Below are 17,248 nucleotides of genomic sequence, written 5' to 3' on the forward strand. Positions count from 1 at the left end.
TGCTGCTAAAATTCTGTGAATTAAACGCATTGATATGATGGAAATGTTTTGATTTGAGGAGGAGCAGGTTAGTGCAGGGGGAAGCTATTGGCAGTAAGGTAAAGACATAGTTTCTGGGTACCCTAATGCAGGAATGAGCTCTCCCTTCAAGAGAAGTAAAAAGACCTGAATCTTTGGATTAATGGACCAAGTGTCCTCAAAGTAGTGTCTGAAAAGACATTTTCTGTATGTCTGGGTGTCTTCTTACCATCCCCCACCCTAATTCCAGCACTTGACAAATACTAGGTTTGGGTGTATATAAGTAATCTCTCCATTAACTATTTGCCATTTATGCCTGATTATCATGTAGCACAAGTATTATGCATACATAACATTAAATGTGCATTTTTTAATTCTAGCATCATTCATTTTTTCAGCAAACATTTATTGAATGGCTACCGTGTGTCAGGCACTGGAAATACAAAGGCACTGAGATTGGTCCCTGCTGTTGAGGAACTTACAGCCTCGGTGAGGAGATAGACAAATAAACAGCATATATTAAGATAAGTGTTATGAAAAATGTATGTATACATTGCTTCATGATCTCATAGGAAAGTCTCTTAGGAAATGGTGGGGGAATGATAGAAAAGCTTTATAAAAGGAAAACCAGGGCTGTTTCATAATTAGGTGAGATGTGGAGGCAATGCAAATTTGCTTCACTTGGAGGAAGCAATATGTGCAAAGAAAGTATGGAGAAAATGTGGCAACTCAGGATTCTGTAGAGTCCATTGTGTTACCGTGAGACTCCCTGCACAGGAACAGAGCAAAGATCTTCATTTTAAAAGATCCCAGAGGATAGTAGATTGAAATGGGTATATATGGAGGCAGGGAGAGCAACGGGGAGGTTTTGTCATCATTCAGGTGAGAATTTATGAGAAGCTGAATTAAGGCATTGACCCAGTGGAGGTGGGAAGATGGTCATGATGATGAGATAATAAGGATTTTGTAGTTATAAGACTTAATCGGGTCTTTTTTTTTTTTTTTTTTTTTTTTTTTTTTTTTTTTTTTTTTTTTTTTTTTTTTTTTTTTTTTTTTTTTTTTTTTTTTTTTTTTTTTTTTTTTTTTTTTTTTTTTTTTTTTTTTTTTTTTTTTTAGTGTTGTAATCTCAGTGCTTAGTACAGTGTTTGACACAGAGTATATAGTCCACAGATATGGGTGAATGAGTTTTTGATGTACTCAGAAAGATGGGACAAGGAGGAGGTTTCTGTCAGGATAAATCAATAGATGATACTGTTAGCAAACTGAGAGAGAAGATCAGCCAGGAAGAGGAATGAAGAGTTATTTCAATTTCGTATTTAAGATTTGAAGGGCCTCTAAGCCATTTGAGTTTAGGCCTGTGAGCCAAGTCCCAGAAGAAGAGCTAGCATGGAAAGGTAGATTTGAGAATCATCAACCTACTGTGGGGTGGATGACATTGCCTGTGGAGAGTGTAAGTGAAGAGACAAAGAGACGTCTGGAGGCCTGGAAACCCCTGGGAACACTAGTGTGTAGGGGTTGGCAACGGAAGGGGAGAATGAGGTCGTATATTCAAGGAGTCTGAAGGAAAACTAAGAGAGAACTGTGTCACCTAAGTGAAGGGAGTTCAGTTTAAAGAACATCAGGGATGTCTGATGCTGCCAAGAAGTCCTAGAAGAAGTGAGGGGCCACCAGAAAATTACCTCTGTGACAGCAGGGATTTTTGTCTGTTTTGATCATCGCTGTGTCCCCAGCACTTAGAACAGCCTGGCACATAGTAAGCACTCAGTAAATAACTGTTGAATGAATGAATGAATGAACTGAAAAAGATTCCTTGAATTTAGTTACAGAACCACAGGACCTTGGTGAAGAAGGCATTTTCAGAGGAGTGGTGGAAAAGGAAGTCATATTATAGTGGACTAAGGAGTAGATAGAATGTCAGAGGTGGCTACCAAGAGAGGACTAAGGATGGCCAACTCCATGAGCACTTATGTGCTGGGCACTGGCTAAGCCTTTTACATGTATTGACTCATTTAGCCTTCCCAACAACCCAATAAGGTAGTTGCTAATCATGATCCCTTTTCCGGATGACGTAACTGCAGCACAGAGGGGAAATAACTGACTCAGGGTCCCATAGCTAGAAAGTGTTAGAATTAAGATTTGAACCCACATCTGTCTGGCTTTGAAGTTCAGCACCTAACTGCCCGGGCTACATTTCCTTTAGAGTTTCTTTGTGAACAGAAGCCAAGAGAAAGAGCCTATTGGAGATGACATGGAGTTGAAATCAGGAAGACTTGCAAATATTTGAATGCTGATGGGAAAGAATCAGTAGAAAGAAATAACTTGAAGATTTGGGGGAAAGTGGCAATCATTTATACAAGAGGAGCCTCAGGAGAGATCCAGAGCATAGGTGAAAGGAAACCTTCCACCCAGGTAGGAGAAGGTAAAGACCAGGCATTGTTGCAGATGTTTTTGTCAGGGAGGAGAGGAGAAGATAGAGATGGATGGGAGTTCTCTTCTGATTGCTGAGAGTAAAGCTGGTGGTTATTAAGTTACAGACTTGAAAAAAGTGGCTCAAGTTTGAACTAGCTGTTGCAGAGAATAGAAGAAAGGAGTGGTAGAGATGGAAGATTTTCAGGGCAGCATCTAGGGCCCAGCCAAGGTAGCAGATCATGATTTTACAGTGGCCCAATCCTATTGTTATATGATTTTCTTTCTTCCCTCCAGCGGGATGCAGTAGCCAGGGTTGGTGCACAGAAGGCGGATGTGAGATTGATCTAGAGTTGAGAGTTTTGCCCACTGCATGCAGTAGAATAAAAATGACAGGTTGTTAGGAGAATTGGCTAGATTGTGTTTGAAGTGAGAAACCAGCACACCCAGGCCAACAGGAAGGGAAGAGAAGATGGGCGAGGACTGAGAACAGAAGAGTAATGGAAGGGTCATAGCACTGGCGTCTGGAGAAAGTTCAACAGTGGGACCTTGGTAGAAAAAGGGTCTCAGGGTTCCACATCCAGAGCTGACCTGTCTGTGAGGAATAGGCTAAATTATGCTAAAAGGGGAAAGGTGCCAAAGGTAATTAATTTTTGTTGTTGTTGTAAATATTTCTGTACTGCTTTAATTTTGTTTACCTTCTCAAATTTAGAAAAATGCGAACTGTTGAGTGAACCAGAAGAAAAGAGCAAGGGTACATGTAAGCAGGGCGATGAGGGCGCACTGGAGATAGGTGCTGGTCACGGACTAGGACCCTGGAGCGTATTATCCATGTATGGAGTCAGGGAGTACTAACCCTTTAGAGGAATAGCTGGAATCTGGTCCTACCTGGCCATTGTTTACAGGGGAGAAAAGAGCCCTGAGACTCACTCAGCTTAGCAGCAGCTGAACCAGAACAAAACCAACCTTTTCTGATTTCCCTGCTCAGTGCTCTGTTTGCCATGCTTCTTCCTGAGCACTTGAGACTTCGGAATATCCTGTTGTCCCAGCCAGGCTCATTGTTGAGTGTGCTGTGCCGTGCTTCGTACCCCTCAGCTCTTCCCAGTGCAGGGTGTGCGGGTGCCTGTAGAGGCAGCTGGCCCGTCCCCTGCCTATTTCCTGCTTGCTTCAGGGCAGCAACTTGGAGGTGGAAAACCACAATGATGATACGTTGTTTATATCCTTTTAAATGACCCGGTGTCCCTCCTGTTTTGCCAGTTCTCACATTGCCACTGCCTCCGGACCTTCCCCCTCATAGCTTGTTTAAATAGCAGCCATGACTGTATCTCCTTTATCACCCCAAACCCAAGTGAGTCACTGAACATTTAGGACAGAGAATCTTCACCATAAGGTTAGTGGCAGGGGGTGGAGGAACAAGCCCTTAGTTAGGGGTATTGTTCTAGGAAAAAAAACCCTTTCATTTCCATTTTCATCAGATCTTGTAATGGGTGTACTGTCCTCACCCCAAAGAGATTATGGATTTAGAGGATGGAGTGCAGGTGTGTTTTAGAAAAATAAAAATATACTAACAAAAAACAGAGCTAGAGGTCTTCTTATGTTCCAAGCAATTGTGCAGATAAACCTAGTGTTTGTGTAGCCTCTCGTGTCATTAGGACAGTGACCGTGGCAGTCGTACACGGATAGTTGTGATTTCTTCTCAACTTGGTAGGCTGAAGTCCAGGGAATTAACACTTTTGCCCTCTTTTGGATAGATGTGCAGATGCGACACAATGATATCAGGGCACTGTGATGAGTGGGATTGGAGTGGGGGTGAGGAGGGGAGGGATAAGGGCATAATTTAAGGAGGAATATTCTTTTGTGGTTGTTTTTCACTCCTCCTTTTCAGTTAAGTCTTCCTTGGTCTTTGGGATTTGTAGAGATGATTTGTCTGCCTGGGGAGCTTGAGAGGGCCCTACAGATTCTGCTTTGAAGGTAGCCTCTGCCCTGACAGTCCGGTTGTCCTCTCTTGCTGGGGATGAGATTTCAGGGTTTAGAATGGAGTTGTGAGTTGGCCTGGCCCAGAGTAGCCTCGGATTTCCTTCTCCCTGTAGGATTTAGGGCAGGTATTCGTGTGGGATACAGGTTATTTACAGGGAGGCGAAAGAATAGATTGGCTCATGGTGGTAGGAATGAGCTTCTTATTGGCTTGCTTTTTGGTGGTGACGCAAGCTGAGATGCGGCCATGTGGTAGTGCTCAGGCAGTCTGAGCAGGCTTCCTTGAAATAGCTCAAGGCTCTTGGGTTCTTTGTGCCTACAGATGGATACCATTAAGGGATCCAGTTTGGTTCTGAATTCTCTCCCTGTCTTTTTCCAGGCTCTCCTATCCCTGACTTTGTGATTCCATAGGAAGTCATGGTTTTCATGGTAGCAGTGTGGATGTATGTGGCTCCAGAAAAGAATAGAAAGGGGGAGTTCATTGGGGTTCAGGCTTAGGGCCGTACAATCAGAACCACCTCAAAGGTCACACAAAAGAACCATTAGGAGGAGGGGAAGGGGCAGCATGTTAGTATCTTGGCTTTGGTGCTTTTATTTTTTCCAGTGGGGAGAGGTGGCATCTGTAGAACTATGCTCGATGTTGGCTCATAGTGGGTGGCTTTCCACTGCTAGGTAGAAGTCTGCCTCAGACAGAGAACCTGTTTGAAAGAGGGAAGGAAGCAGGATGGGAGGGTAACTGGGGCACCAGCTAGATGATCTCAGGCCTCCTTTGAATAGGAGATCCTTCTGTCATCTGCTTCATCTCCTGCATCAGCTCCTGAGCTTTTACAAAATGGGAAACCCTTCACCTGGAGCCCTCAAAAACACTGTTACTTCAAGTGACAGTCTGCAGTGAGAGGAGAGGTACACCAGAATGTAATACTGTTCCCTTCGTCCAAAAAAAATGTGTAATGAAAAAATGGTAGAACTGAACAGTGTGTTTATTCTGACATGGTTGATTTACATTCCGGCATCGTATATGCCTTCTAACAGTATCTTTCCTTTCAACCAGTAGCACAGCTTGCAAGTCAGTAGCTAATGTGCAGACCACCCTTCAGGTAGAAGTGCTCTCGAGCTGTCTCCAGTTCAAAAGAAGCAGTTGTTGAGGTGTTGGAATCATGTGCTTACTGTACCCAAACTAGAAATAGAGAGGCCTGGCTACAAAGAGCTGCTGCCAGATCTTTGATACGTGGGCCAGGGTGGGTTATGGGAGAGAGGGCAGCACAACCAAAATGAAAAAGTCGAACAGGTGATGAGGCAGTGCCTGTGCCAAGAGCACATGTCCTGTCCTGCCTTGCCTCTTCCCACACACATGTGAGCAGAAGGGACTAGAGTTAGGGACCTTCCTGTAAGACCTTGGTTTTGCCTGTTGCTTCTGGTGGCAGGTCAGCCACGTTGAGTTTACCCTGTCCTTGCAGGAAAACAGCAACCGGAGAAGAATTCATTGGTTATCCATGTGGTCCTTCCTGGATGTGACCAGCTTCCTTCTTTGGAGTCGGTGGAAAATTGTAAGTACCACCCCATTCATTCACTGTTCTAGAAGACCAAGCACTTGTCTGGAGCTATAACTCTGGTTAGCCTGGCCTAGGCTCCTGATGCTAGGCCCAGAGGCCTCCATGACTGTGGAGACCCAAGGTCACTAAGTGCTGAGAGACACAGAAGGTGAATCTTTTGTATATACTCTAACCAGTGTCTGAAGGTTGACTGTGGAATGTCACACTGATTTTTCACCAAGTCCCCAGGACACTTGTCTTCTGAACTGCATATAATTCCAATGCCATTTTAGGAATTTGCTGATTTTCTTTAAGAGAGAAGGAGTTTTGGGGAATACTAGAGTTTTCAGACATAATGACTGAAATAAAGCCAAATCCTTAGCCCTGCGATGCCTCTTGTCCTCCCTGAGCAGCAGCATTTGGGAACTTCTCAGTCTCCAAAGTGAACATTCTAGTCTTGGCTTCCTCCTCACATTCTTGGATGAAGTAGCTAAATGAAACCTGAAGACGAAGGGAAAGGAGGGTGATTACAAAGGCTTTGGGAACATTGTAACCTGGACATGAGCCTCCAAGCATCCCTGTCCCCTTCATACTTTCAGCTAAGGGCTAGTGGGAACTCGTGTTTCTGGAGGGGAAGGAAACTGAACCACAAGGCAGGTGGTGCTTTTCTGCTCTAGCCCCACCCCCTCGTGCATTATCTTGTAAGGCCTGCAGAGCTGCTGGGTGACCTCCCTCCCACTCTAGCCCAAGGCCTAGCTGACCTGCAGCTGCTCTCCTCTAGGGATGTCTCCTCTTTGAATGGAAAAATATGGGATCTTGCTGCTGTTTTTTAATCCAGGGATTTACACAGAACATGTGATCTGTAATCTGAAGAGTAGAATCCTTAACCAAGGGTTTCTGTCATTTCTGTCATTTCAGACACCCTGGTCGTAAATGATAATCATTGTCTCCTCTTCTCTGAGACTGTCTGGGGAGCTCTCCGAGGTAACATGGGAGCTGATGCTGCGATGGAGAGAGGGGGGTGATGCGGGAAGGTTAGCATCGGTGGGTTGGGAGGACAGGGCTGAGGGTCCGGCACATACTCCCACTTTAGGAAGCTTTCTTTACGGAGATCAATTGGAGTGTTTCCCCATCTCCCTGAAGGGAGTGTTCTCCTTACAGCTGTCCCAAGAGATTGATGGCTGTCAGCCTGGGCAGGTGCTCTGGGGCAGCATTGCGAGGCCTAGCAGGTTGATGCTCAGGATGCCGCAGTGGACAGCTGCCTGGGAGGGGGACTACTTGGAAACCCCACCACAACACTGCCTGTTCAGCTTTCACTAAACACATTATTAAAAAGGTGCATTGAAAAGGACAGCCATATCACAAGAAATTTCAAAAAAGAAGTAGTAGTAAAACATGTAGAACTAGATTATTTCAGGAGACATGAAGACTTTCCTCGCTAACAGGTGATGGACCCATGCCGTGCCTCTTGGTGTACTGAAAAGGTATTTGGTCCTTAGATGTAGACTTAGCCAGATATCTCTACTACTTTTGTAAAACTTCTGCTGGTGAATGAGAGAAATTCTCAACAGGATTTCAAACCTTGTTTTGGTTTGTCTTTGTTCACTTACCCCTCCTCTTCCCTCTCCTATATCTTGGAGAAACATCATGCTGATTCCCCTTTCTGCTCTCTTACACCTTTTGTGAAGGTGCTAATGATAAATCAGGTTGAGATAAGGGAAAATCTGGGACTCCAGAATTCCAGGTGTCAGAGTCAGGGTACAAGAAAGCCAAAATGATATAGGAGCAGTCTGCCTCAAAGCAGATGCTGAGCAACTGTTACGGTTTCAGATTCTTTCATTCGGAAATTTTGAGACTCTGGAAATCCTTCACAGGGCTTCTGCTAGGTTTTCAGAAGAGGGTCTCTAGCTGTTGAGTTCATACAGTGCTCTGGACTTCACATGCCTACCTTTGGCCTTGCCAGAATCTAGAAGTCTGTGTCCAGTGGACTGGGGCAGTCCTTCTGGGGCATTTGCTGCCTGCCACACCTTAGCTCTCTCCCTGTAACTGGTTCCCTTCTCAAGCTCTGAAGAGGAAAGGTGGACAATACTTTGTCTTCTAGGTCCAGCTGTGGACCCAGGCTCCTTAAAAACTTAAGCTTATGATCACTTTTTCACAATTCAATGTGGGATAATAGAAGGGGCAATAGATTGAGGACCCTTTTTTCTCTGTTTCCTTAGCTCCTGATCCGTATTAATTATCGAAAGCCTTAACTGTGTGAACTGGCTTGTCCCTGCATCTCCCCTCACAAGCACATATCTTGGGCTCTCTTAATACTCTTGTGAGCTCAAGGCTTGGGAAATATGGGTAAGAGGCCTGTGGGTTTTGAAGTGTGTTCGAGGAGGGGCACTCAAACTCCTTACGCTGCTACTTCCCAAAATAAAATACAGAGTAAAAACAGCTACTGGCTTCCTAATATCCTGTTTGCATCAGTGTGGAGACTCATTAAGCCTGCACTACATCTGCTTTTACTATGTGCCCAGGCATTCTCCTCTGCCACATTGGGAACCTTCCAAATGGTTGCATCTCTAAATGGTTGCATCTCTATTCCCACCTCTCTAAGCTTTTACTCTGTGTCTCTACTTCGCCATAGGTCTGGAGACTTTTAGCCAGCTAATTTGGAGATCTCCTGAGGGCACGGTGAGTGGGGGCCCTCCGAAAAGCCTCGTTTTAAATCTCTGAGGTTGGCTATCAATGTTGAGAGTCCAGAGAATAACTTACTTTGCCTTAGACAGAGTGCTGGTGGCTCAAGATGGCCCCAGCAAGAGTTAGAAAGAGGTGTAGGTAGAAACTGGTTTGGTAGATTTGGCCTGTTTGGAATCACTGTAGTTCAGTTCCCCTGAGTAACCACCTTGAGACCACACTGTGTTAAAATAAATAAACAGGGGCACCTGGGAGGCTCCGTCGGTTAAGTGTCCAACTCTTTTTTTTTTTTTAATGCTTTATTTATTTTTGAGAGAGACAGCGTGAGCAGGGGAGGGTCAAAGAGAGAGGGAGACACAGAATCTGAAACAAGCTCCAGGCTCTGAGCTGGCTGTCAGTACAGAGCCCGACGCGGAGTTCGAACCCACAGAACCTCAAGATCATAACCTGAGCCAAAGTCGGACGTTTAACCAACTGAGCCACCCAGGCGCCCCAAGTGTCCAACTCTTGATCTCAGCCCAGATTATGATCAAGCTCCACATGGGGCTCCACGCTCCAGTACAGAGCCTGCTTGGGATTCTGTCTTTCCCTCTCTCTCTGCCCCTCCCCTGCTCATGCACATGTGTGCCCATCCTCCCTCCCTATCCCCCTCTCTCTTTTTCTCTCTCAAAATGAATATATAAACTTAAAAAAAAAAAAAGGAAACAGATGAAAGTGAAAATCCAGAATTTGTATAGCTGTCCCACACACCTGTATCTGGCTAGCATGGGACTGTTACTCTCTGACAGGTGCCTGCCGGTGGTCGTTGAGGTAGAGGTGTGAGGCATTTGAGGAGACAGTTACTCTACAGAACAGTCATAGATTGGATTTTGAAAGATTAGGAGACTTTTCCTCATCCCCCTCTGTTCCCATGGTGAGTTCCCTTTGAATCCTGACTTATTTAATGTTTGGTCCACACAGTTCTTTATCAACATGACCAGGATTGAAGACTTTCCCCGCTTCCCTCACCGGGGCTTGTTGTTGGATACGTCTCGCCATTACCTGCCACTGACTAGCATCCTGGACACTCTGGTACCCAGGCCTTAAGGCCATCTTTGCCCTTAGTGTTCTGGGGTGTTGGGGCAAGGGATAGACCAGCTGCCATATTCCTAAAGAGTTACAGGAGGAATGTATGTAACTTTAGGAACTCCTAAGGAAAAATGGAAAAGATGACCCACTCTAAGACCGAAAAAGAGAAGTGATTTAAATCTACCTCACTGGCTACTCTGGACCAATGTCTAGGTTATCTCCAGGAATGCAGAAGGTGGTTTGGAGAACTGACTTTTTTGACATAGCAGTTTAGCTTAGTTAGGACAAAGTTATAGGAAAGATGTTCAAAAGCCTTAGTTGGCGATGTTCCTGTTTTGAGTTTGATGGGCAAACTTATCTTACAGTTGTTGATCCAACTAATGTATCTACCTTTTCTTTTGCTCCTCTGATGGAATCAAAGCAGTGGATACATCTGTCAGTCCTGGCTCTGAGATTTATGGGCTATCAGATTATTAAATTCAACAATAGACTGCACAGTTTGGATAAACATTAGTCAGACAACCTAAAACAAATGGCAGGAAGAAGTATTAGTCTTCAAGGTATTGTGTTTTGGGAAGACCAGTGTACCACATAATTTCAGCCATCCTCTCAGTGTGGCTAAAATTCATCTCAAAAAGAGAAGACAGTGCCTCCTCAGCCATCTTTGGGTGTGCCCAGGAAGATGGAATGTGCTAGGTTTTCCCTCTATGGCAGGCACTCCCTGGTGGGAAGATTTGATACATAGACCCTATGAACACTTACCAGGAAGCTGGGGCAGCCTGAGCCTATTGGGGTATGTGGAGCAGCCTGCCAGAATGCCTACCTTGGGAAAGTGGAGAGGCTGTGGTGGGCTCACAGCATGTGCTCTGGTCTACAGGACGTCATGGCATACAATAAATTCAATGTGTTCCACTGGCATCTGGTCGACGACTCTTCCTTCCCATATGAGAGCTTCACTTTTCCAGAGCTCACCAGAAAGGTATGTCACAATTTCTCCAAGACCAAGTTTATGGGCTGATGTCTGAGCCTGGCTATGGCCCTGCTGGCAAGGACACTGGCTCTCATCCTAACCAGCCAGCTTTAGAGACATGCTGACTTAGAGGAAGGGCACTGGATTTGGAATCAGGAGACCTAAGTTTGAGTCAAAACTTTGCCATTAATTTTCTCTGTGACAATTAGGAGATCATCTCTCCTGGTGTTTCTTTATATTGTGTTACCTACCTATCTTGTTGTCTCACTGGCATTATGACACTCAGATAAAGCAATAGATGTGATAGCTTATGGGAAATTCTGATAAAGGTCCTTAGAGATAGTCCCTGATACCGAAGAGCTGTAGGTTTCCTGAAGGCATTTTGAGTACCTTCTACCCTCCTAGGCTTCAGGAAATGAGATTGCTATGGGTGTCTTGCCTTTCAGGGGTCCTACAATCCTGTCACCCATGTCTATACAGCACAGGATGTGAAAGAGGTGATTGAGTATGCACGGCTTCGGGGTATCCGTGTGTTGGTAGAGTTTGACACTCCTGGCCACACTCTGTCCTGGGGACCAGGTAAGAGTAATGTCGTGTAGAGGGAGTCTACTGGTCCCCCTCAATGGGCTTCAGGGCATTGACTCTTGGATGTGGTGTGCCCGGCCTTGGTCCCTGGAAGAATGTTTTCCATCAACAACTTCCACTTGGAAATTTAGATAGGCAGAATTTATTTTGGACCAAGGAGGCCACTTCTTACTATTAACCTCTGGGCATATTCTTTTCAGATGCCTTTGTCTTAACGATGCTCTTGTTAGTTGTGCTGTAGAGTGGAAGAAAAGATTTTGCCAATTTGGTAGGATCAGGCTCTCTGTTTTCCTGCCTAAAGGCAGTAGGAGAGCAGCCTTTGGGAGCAAGGGTGACCCCTGCTGGAAGCAATATGTTAAGGCAAGAGTATGTATCTTGATAGCTGATAGCTTGATAGGGATCCAGATGGCCAGACATCCAGCCTCTGACTGGATGATAGTGGATATATTTTTATTTCTTTGTGACTAAAAGTTCATGATCACTAGTGTATGTGAGTGCCTGGTGTCCCTGGTTATGTGCGTGTTGTTTTTATGAGCACAGTTATCTTCCTTTGTGCAACTTAATGTCCTTAAGTATATGACTGTGTGGAGGTCTATGTATTTGTGACACTTATGTGGGGTTCTCTGTCGACCTAGGTTTCCCTGGATTATTGACTCCTTGCTACTCTGGGTCTCATCCCTCTGGCACCTTTGGACCAGTAAATCCCATTCTCAACACTACCTATGAATTCATGAGCACGTTCTTCTTGGAGGTCAGCTCTGTCTTCCCAGATTTTTATCTTCACCTTGGAGGAGATGAGGTTGATTTCACCTGCTGGTATGATCCCTTTGGTCTTCCCATCCCTACCTGTGGAATTGCTCACTCAGAATAGAGGTTAGCTCCTGAGAGGCTGTCTCTCTCAGCTACTCCTCAGGGCTAACTTCTGAGAACAATCTGCCTCAGTCCAGATGGCTCAGGTCTTAGGGCTTTCCTCTTTCCCCTGTATTGAGGCCCTACCTGATTTTGGCACAGTTGTGAATGTGAAACTATCCCTTCCTCCTGTCATATCTTTGAGATACATATGGGAGAACCAGATATGGGCACAGAATGTCCTGGGGAAATCCAGGATAGGGAAAAAAAATTCCCGCTTTTGAAGACCTAAAATAGTCTGGTTGAAGAGTGAAGACACAGGTGATTTGAGACTACTGTATGAAATTGTTTGGTAGGCATTAAACTGTAAGATTCAAACCCTCAGATCTACTTAGCGTAAGAGAGGTTGATGGGCTTCTCTGAGAAGCGGGCATTAGAATTGGATCTGGGGAAATAGTTGACTTTTTTGAGCAGTAGAGGAGGGAGAAAACATTCCAGGAGGAACTGTGAGAGGGAGCTGCACCAGGTAACAGCAACACTTGTACCCATTTGGAACAAAGAATAAATGTTAAGGGAAAAGCAGAGTATGCCTGGGTAGGAGATTAAACAGAGAAGCCAGAATCCAGTGTGCCAGAGCCCTAGACCAAGACCTCAGACCCACATGCTGTAGTCCAGATAGGTTACTATGTGTTCTTGTTGAGAGTTTGAATTTAAAGCTCTTCAGGTCCAAACTCATCCTTTCTCAGCCTATGTCAGTAGCCCTCATTACACAGCTTTGTTCAGCAACACCTGCCATATTTGGGGTCTCTGAGATCCAAAGTTGATTAGTTTTTCAGGTGAAAAAAAGAAGTGATGGGAACCCAGATGACTAATCGCCAAGCTCCGGGCTTTGAGGATGTTGAAAGAATTAATCTCCATTTTCTCTTGGGATTCAGGAGGTCCAACCCAGATATCCAGGCCTTTATGAAGAAGAAAGGCTTTGGTAATGACTTCAAGCAGCTGGAGTCCTTCTATATCCAAACGTGAGGAAGGAAAGAGGGTGGGCAAGGTCCATTGGGATCACCTCCTGTGGGGTCCTCTCTTTCATACCAGGACCAGGCCCTGCTTGACCACCCTCTGGGTCCCTAAAGGGGTACTTTGTTCTATCTTTTCAGCTTTGGAGTAGTCAGCTCCCAGCTGGGGAAGACCCTGCTCAATTAGGAACGGGCCCCTAGGCAGCCTGAACCCCTAGAGTACTGGCACCAGTGGCCTAGAACCTATTTGAGCTGACCAGACCCTTTCTTCACTCTCCAGACTGCTGAACATCGTCTCTGCCTATGGCAAGGGCTATGTGGTGTGGCAGGAGGTGTTTGATAATAAAGTGAAGGTGAGCCAGGGGCATAGAGAGAAGGAACCACCTGCAGTGCTTCCCTCTGGTCTCTTGGCCCTTCCCTGCGTCTGCACAGACTGGTCCTCCTGGGGTTTGGATTAGGCTTTAATGTTCAGAGCACTGGGGGCCATCTCTCCTTTCCCCCCCAGAAAGGTCACAGAGGTATGAGCCCTGGGTGTGAGTGTCAGTGCTTCTGTCTATCTTTCCTCACCACAAACTGATCAAGAGTTATTTCTGCTGCTATAGGTTACTTGGGATTCGTGAGATTGGCATGCTGGGTTGGATTCTCTTTTCCGAACATAGACTAGGGTCTCCCAGGTCTGAGAGCAGGGCTCCCTTCTCCTTCATTGTTGATCAGTTAGACCCCAGCCTCTTGCCAAATGGAGGGGTTCTATGGGAACTTTATCTCCTCCTCTGAAACATCTGGAGATTCTTGGATATGGCAGCTCTTGACAAGTCTCCTGGGCCCCACTGCTTGCCTCCCTTAGCTCCCAGACAGTATTACTATCTCATTGTGGACAAGGAGGCCACAGAAGGACTGAGGAGGAAGCAGCTGGAAGGACTCCTAGGGCCGATAGAACCCCTGGCCTCTGCACTGGGCTAGGAGCTTAATAGTTAGGAATCATGGGGAAATAGTCTGCTGCTTGGGAACAGAGCAGGCACATACCCTTTGGCCTAGTTTGCTTGCATAAGAATGTGGCCCAGAAATCTCCTCAGCTGTATGCCATCACTGCCATTTGACCTTTTGTGACAGGTTCCTCCAGATACAATCATCCAGGTATGGCGAGAAGAGGTACCAGTAAATTATTTGAAGGAGCTGGAGCTAATCACCAGAGCTGGCTTGCGTGCCCTGCTCTCTGCCCCCTGGTACCTGAATCACATAACTTATGGCCCTGACTGGACAGATCTCTACATGGTGGAGCCTCTGGCATTTGAAGGTGAAAGCAGGGAGCTCTCCTTGCTGACCCCAGGAGGCTGGGCTGGTGCACAGGGCGGGAGACAGGAGGGTCTGGGCTAGACCTTCAGGTGAGATGAGATGACCTATCTGAAGAGACGGCTACATTGGAAAGGTGGTTCAGTGGATACCCTAGGGTTACTCCCCTCATTCCCAGCAGCCTGTTGTTGCTTGTTTTCCCTCAGGTAGCACTCAGCAGAAGGCTCTAGTGATCGGTGGAGAGGCCTGTATGTGGGGAGAGTATGTGGACAGCACAAATCTGGTCCCCAGACTCTGGTAAGGGTTCCCTGAGGATGTGGGTGGTTGGGCTTGTGGGCATGGGTTTTCCTTTATAGACTCACTCCTGTCCAGTCACCCCCGGCAAGTACCTCCTTCCAGTCCTGAGAGAAGGAGCATTGCAGTGATCCTTCTGTTTGTATCTAATACTCATGTAACTATACACTCCTCCAACAACCCACTAGGGACACAGGATAGAGATTGTTATCCCCACTTCACAGATAGAGACACTGAGGCCTGGAAAGCACAGATGACTTGCTCAGGATCCAGCACTTAAGTCCATGATTCCTGCGATAAGACTTCCTTAGTGCTATTTCCCCAGCAGCCTCACTAAGCCTGGCTGGATATGTAGATTGTACGTTTTGTTACTCCTGTCAATACAGTTCATGATGTCTTTACAACTCACTCTGGTTCCATATCTTTGGGAGAGGAGGAGAGTGGGATCAAGGGTCCATATCTTAATGAAGATGGAGGTGAGCTCTAGAAGTCCCTAGGAGCCCTCCAGCCAGGTTGTTGCTCTGAATAACCTTGGCCCTGAGTCCAGGGTGCCTAAATAGGAGAGAGTAGCCTGTGGGTGTCCAGAACCTTTGCAGGGAATACAGGAGCCAACCTGGTACATGACCCTTCCCTCCAGGCCCAGGGCAGGGGCTGTTGCTGAAAGGCTGTGGAGCAACGAGTCGGTGACTCTCCTGGACTTTGCCTTAAAACGTCTGACACAATTCCGCTGTGAGCTACTAAGGTAAGCAAGCCATGTTGGGGCCTTCCCACAATGGGTGGGCAAGTTGGGGGCTTACTGACAGGAAAAGAATACTAAGAATAGCTAACGCTTACAGAGACTTACTGTGCAGCAGGCACAGTTCTCAGCTTTTTATGGGCCTTATTTCATTGAATCTTAACCACAACCCTGTAAAGTAGGTAGTTTTATCCCCACTTCAGAGATAGACACTGAGGCACAGAGAAGTTAAGTAAGTAATCACTCAGAACCAGGATTTGATGCAAGCCAGCTTCATAGTCTCTGTGCTTAGCCATGGCTATGCCTTTATGGGCTCCCATGACAGCTGTGCCAGTGTTGGGGATGGGCCTGCATAAGGTGGTCATTTCCCTGATTTATTCATTGACTAAGTCTTGAGGAACTGATGGACGCAGCCTGGTGCAGAGCTGAGAGCCAGCCATGGCAAGGCCTAGGCCTCAACTGCCTGAAATTCACTGGGCAACTTTGAGCCTGTTCCTTACCATCTCTAAGCACGTTGCTCATTTGGATAATAGAGGAGGCATGCCCAGAGGTCCCCTATGGAGACTGGTCACATCCTGGAACTTGTGAGGCTGAAAAGGATTTCATGTCCACACCTCTGCAGGGACAGGACAGCATATTGGTCCCCCACCACCACTGCATTTAGAGCGTTGGAGTCATTAAAGGGGGGCTCAGTGGACCAAGAACACTAGGCACCCCTTAGGCATCAGCTCCTTTCTAAAGGTCCTGAGTTATTTAGGACCCGGGTACAGAGACAAGCAGATTAGAAATAGGGAGGTGTCCCCTCAAATTCCTGGATGTCCCTGTGTCAAAATCACCTGGGGCAACTGTTCAGATGCAGACTCTTGCCAACACATGACCCTAGGCCGAGCAAGAAATCTCTGGAAATGAGATGCCCGAGTAATTCTGGTGTACAGTGGCAGTTTGAAATCCACTGAAATAAGGGAAGGGGAGACTGTTGGTTGTGGTGGAGGTGTTGCTGGAGCCTCAGACTGACCCCTGTCTGAGCGGCTCATCTTGTCCTGTTTCTTCATGTCCTCTTGCAGGCGAGGTGTCCAGGCCCAACCCCTCAATATAGGCTACTGTGAGCAGGAGTTTGAACAAACCTGAGCAAGCAGCCCCAGGCACTGAAGAGGGTGCTGGCGCTAGGAGAGTAGTAGTGGGGGCAGGCTTCCACTGCATCCCAGCCGGGGGACGGAGCCCCTTGCCCACATGCCCCTATGCCTGGAGAGAAGGGGGCTGGTGTTGGTGCTAGCGTCCAATAAAGAGTGATGTGGCTTTTTTCCATAATGAACATGGATTACCTGTGTAAGAAAAGTGTGAGTGGTTCTGGGGTAAGGAGTTGCCTGCACTGGCCTTCTGCTCCCAAGAGTGACCAGACTCATCAGGGCCCAGCCAGGTTGGGCTCAGTGTCCACCCCTGGAGGAATTTGTAAGTTGAGGGCTGGGAATGAAACCCTGTGCAGCCTATGAGCTGTGTGACATCTCTCCCACCCCTGACACGTAGTCTAAACAGATACCCCCATCCTCAGTCTTCTCACTTCCCTCCCAGTGCAGAGGTCACTTGGACCTCCAAGGCTTACGTGAATGGAAGACAGCATTATCAGCAGTGGGAGGATGTTCTGGGAGTAGCAAAGGCTCTCCCCCATGTATACTCACACACTTCCCATCCCTAGAGCTTTTCTTCTGCTTTGGGCTTTTTGTTTTTTGTTTTTCTTTTTCAAATCTTTATTTAAATTATAGTTAACATATAGTGTAACATGGGTTTTGGGAGTAGAATTTAGTGAATTGTCACTTACATATAACATCTAGTG

General features: G+C 46.4%; 1 protein-coding gene across 1 annotated transcript in view; it reads left to right on the forward strand.

The window, feature by feature from the left end:
• Positions 1 to 16,732, forward strand: part of HEXA (hexosaminidase subunit alpha) — a 29,678-nt gene extending 12,946 nt beyond the window's left edge. Inside the window, exons 2-14 of the mRNA XM_039237871.1 lie at positions 5,856 to 5,945; positions 6,849 to 6,914; positions 8,563 to 8,609; positions 9,573 to 9,683; positions 10,558 to 10,659; positions 11,097 to 11,229; positions 11,871 to 12,051; positions 13,020 to 13,106; positions 13,378 to 13,450; positions 14,208 to 14,391; positions 14,594 to 14,684; positions 15,319 to 15,423; positions 16,482 to 16,732. Coding sequence (XP_039093802.1) covers positions 5,856 to 5,945; positions 6,849 to 6,914; positions 8,563 to 8,609; positions 9,573 to 9,683; positions 10,558 to 10,659; positions 11,097 to 11,229; positions 11,871 to 12,051; positions 13,020 to 13,106; positions 13,378 to 13,450; positions 14,208 to 14,391; positions 14,594 to 14,684; positions 15,319 to 15,423; positions 16,482 to 16,545 — 1,334 coding nt within the window. The 3' untranslated portion in view covers positions 16,546 to 16,732. The remainder of the gene's footprint in view (positions 1 to 5,855; positions 5,946 to 6,848; positions 6,915 to 8,562; positions 8,610 to 9,572; positions 9,684 to 10,557; positions 10,660 to 11,096; positions 11,230 to 11,870; positions 12,052 to 13,019; positions 13,107 to 13,377; positions 13,451 to 14,207; positions 14,392 to 14,593; positions 14,685 to 15,318; positions 15,424 to 16,481) is intronic.
• The last annotated feature ends 516 nt before the right edge of the window (positions 16,733 to 17,248 follow it).

Source organism: Hyaena hyaena, unplaced genomic scaffold, assembly GCF_003009895.1.
Source record: "Hyaena hyaena isolate Hyena2069 unplaced genomic scaffold, ASM300989v1 scaffold_130, whole genome shotgun sequence".
NCBI classification, from domain to species: domain Eukaryota; kingdom Metazoa; phylum Chordata; class Mammalia; order Carnivora; family Hyaenidae; genus Hyaena; species Hyaena hyaena.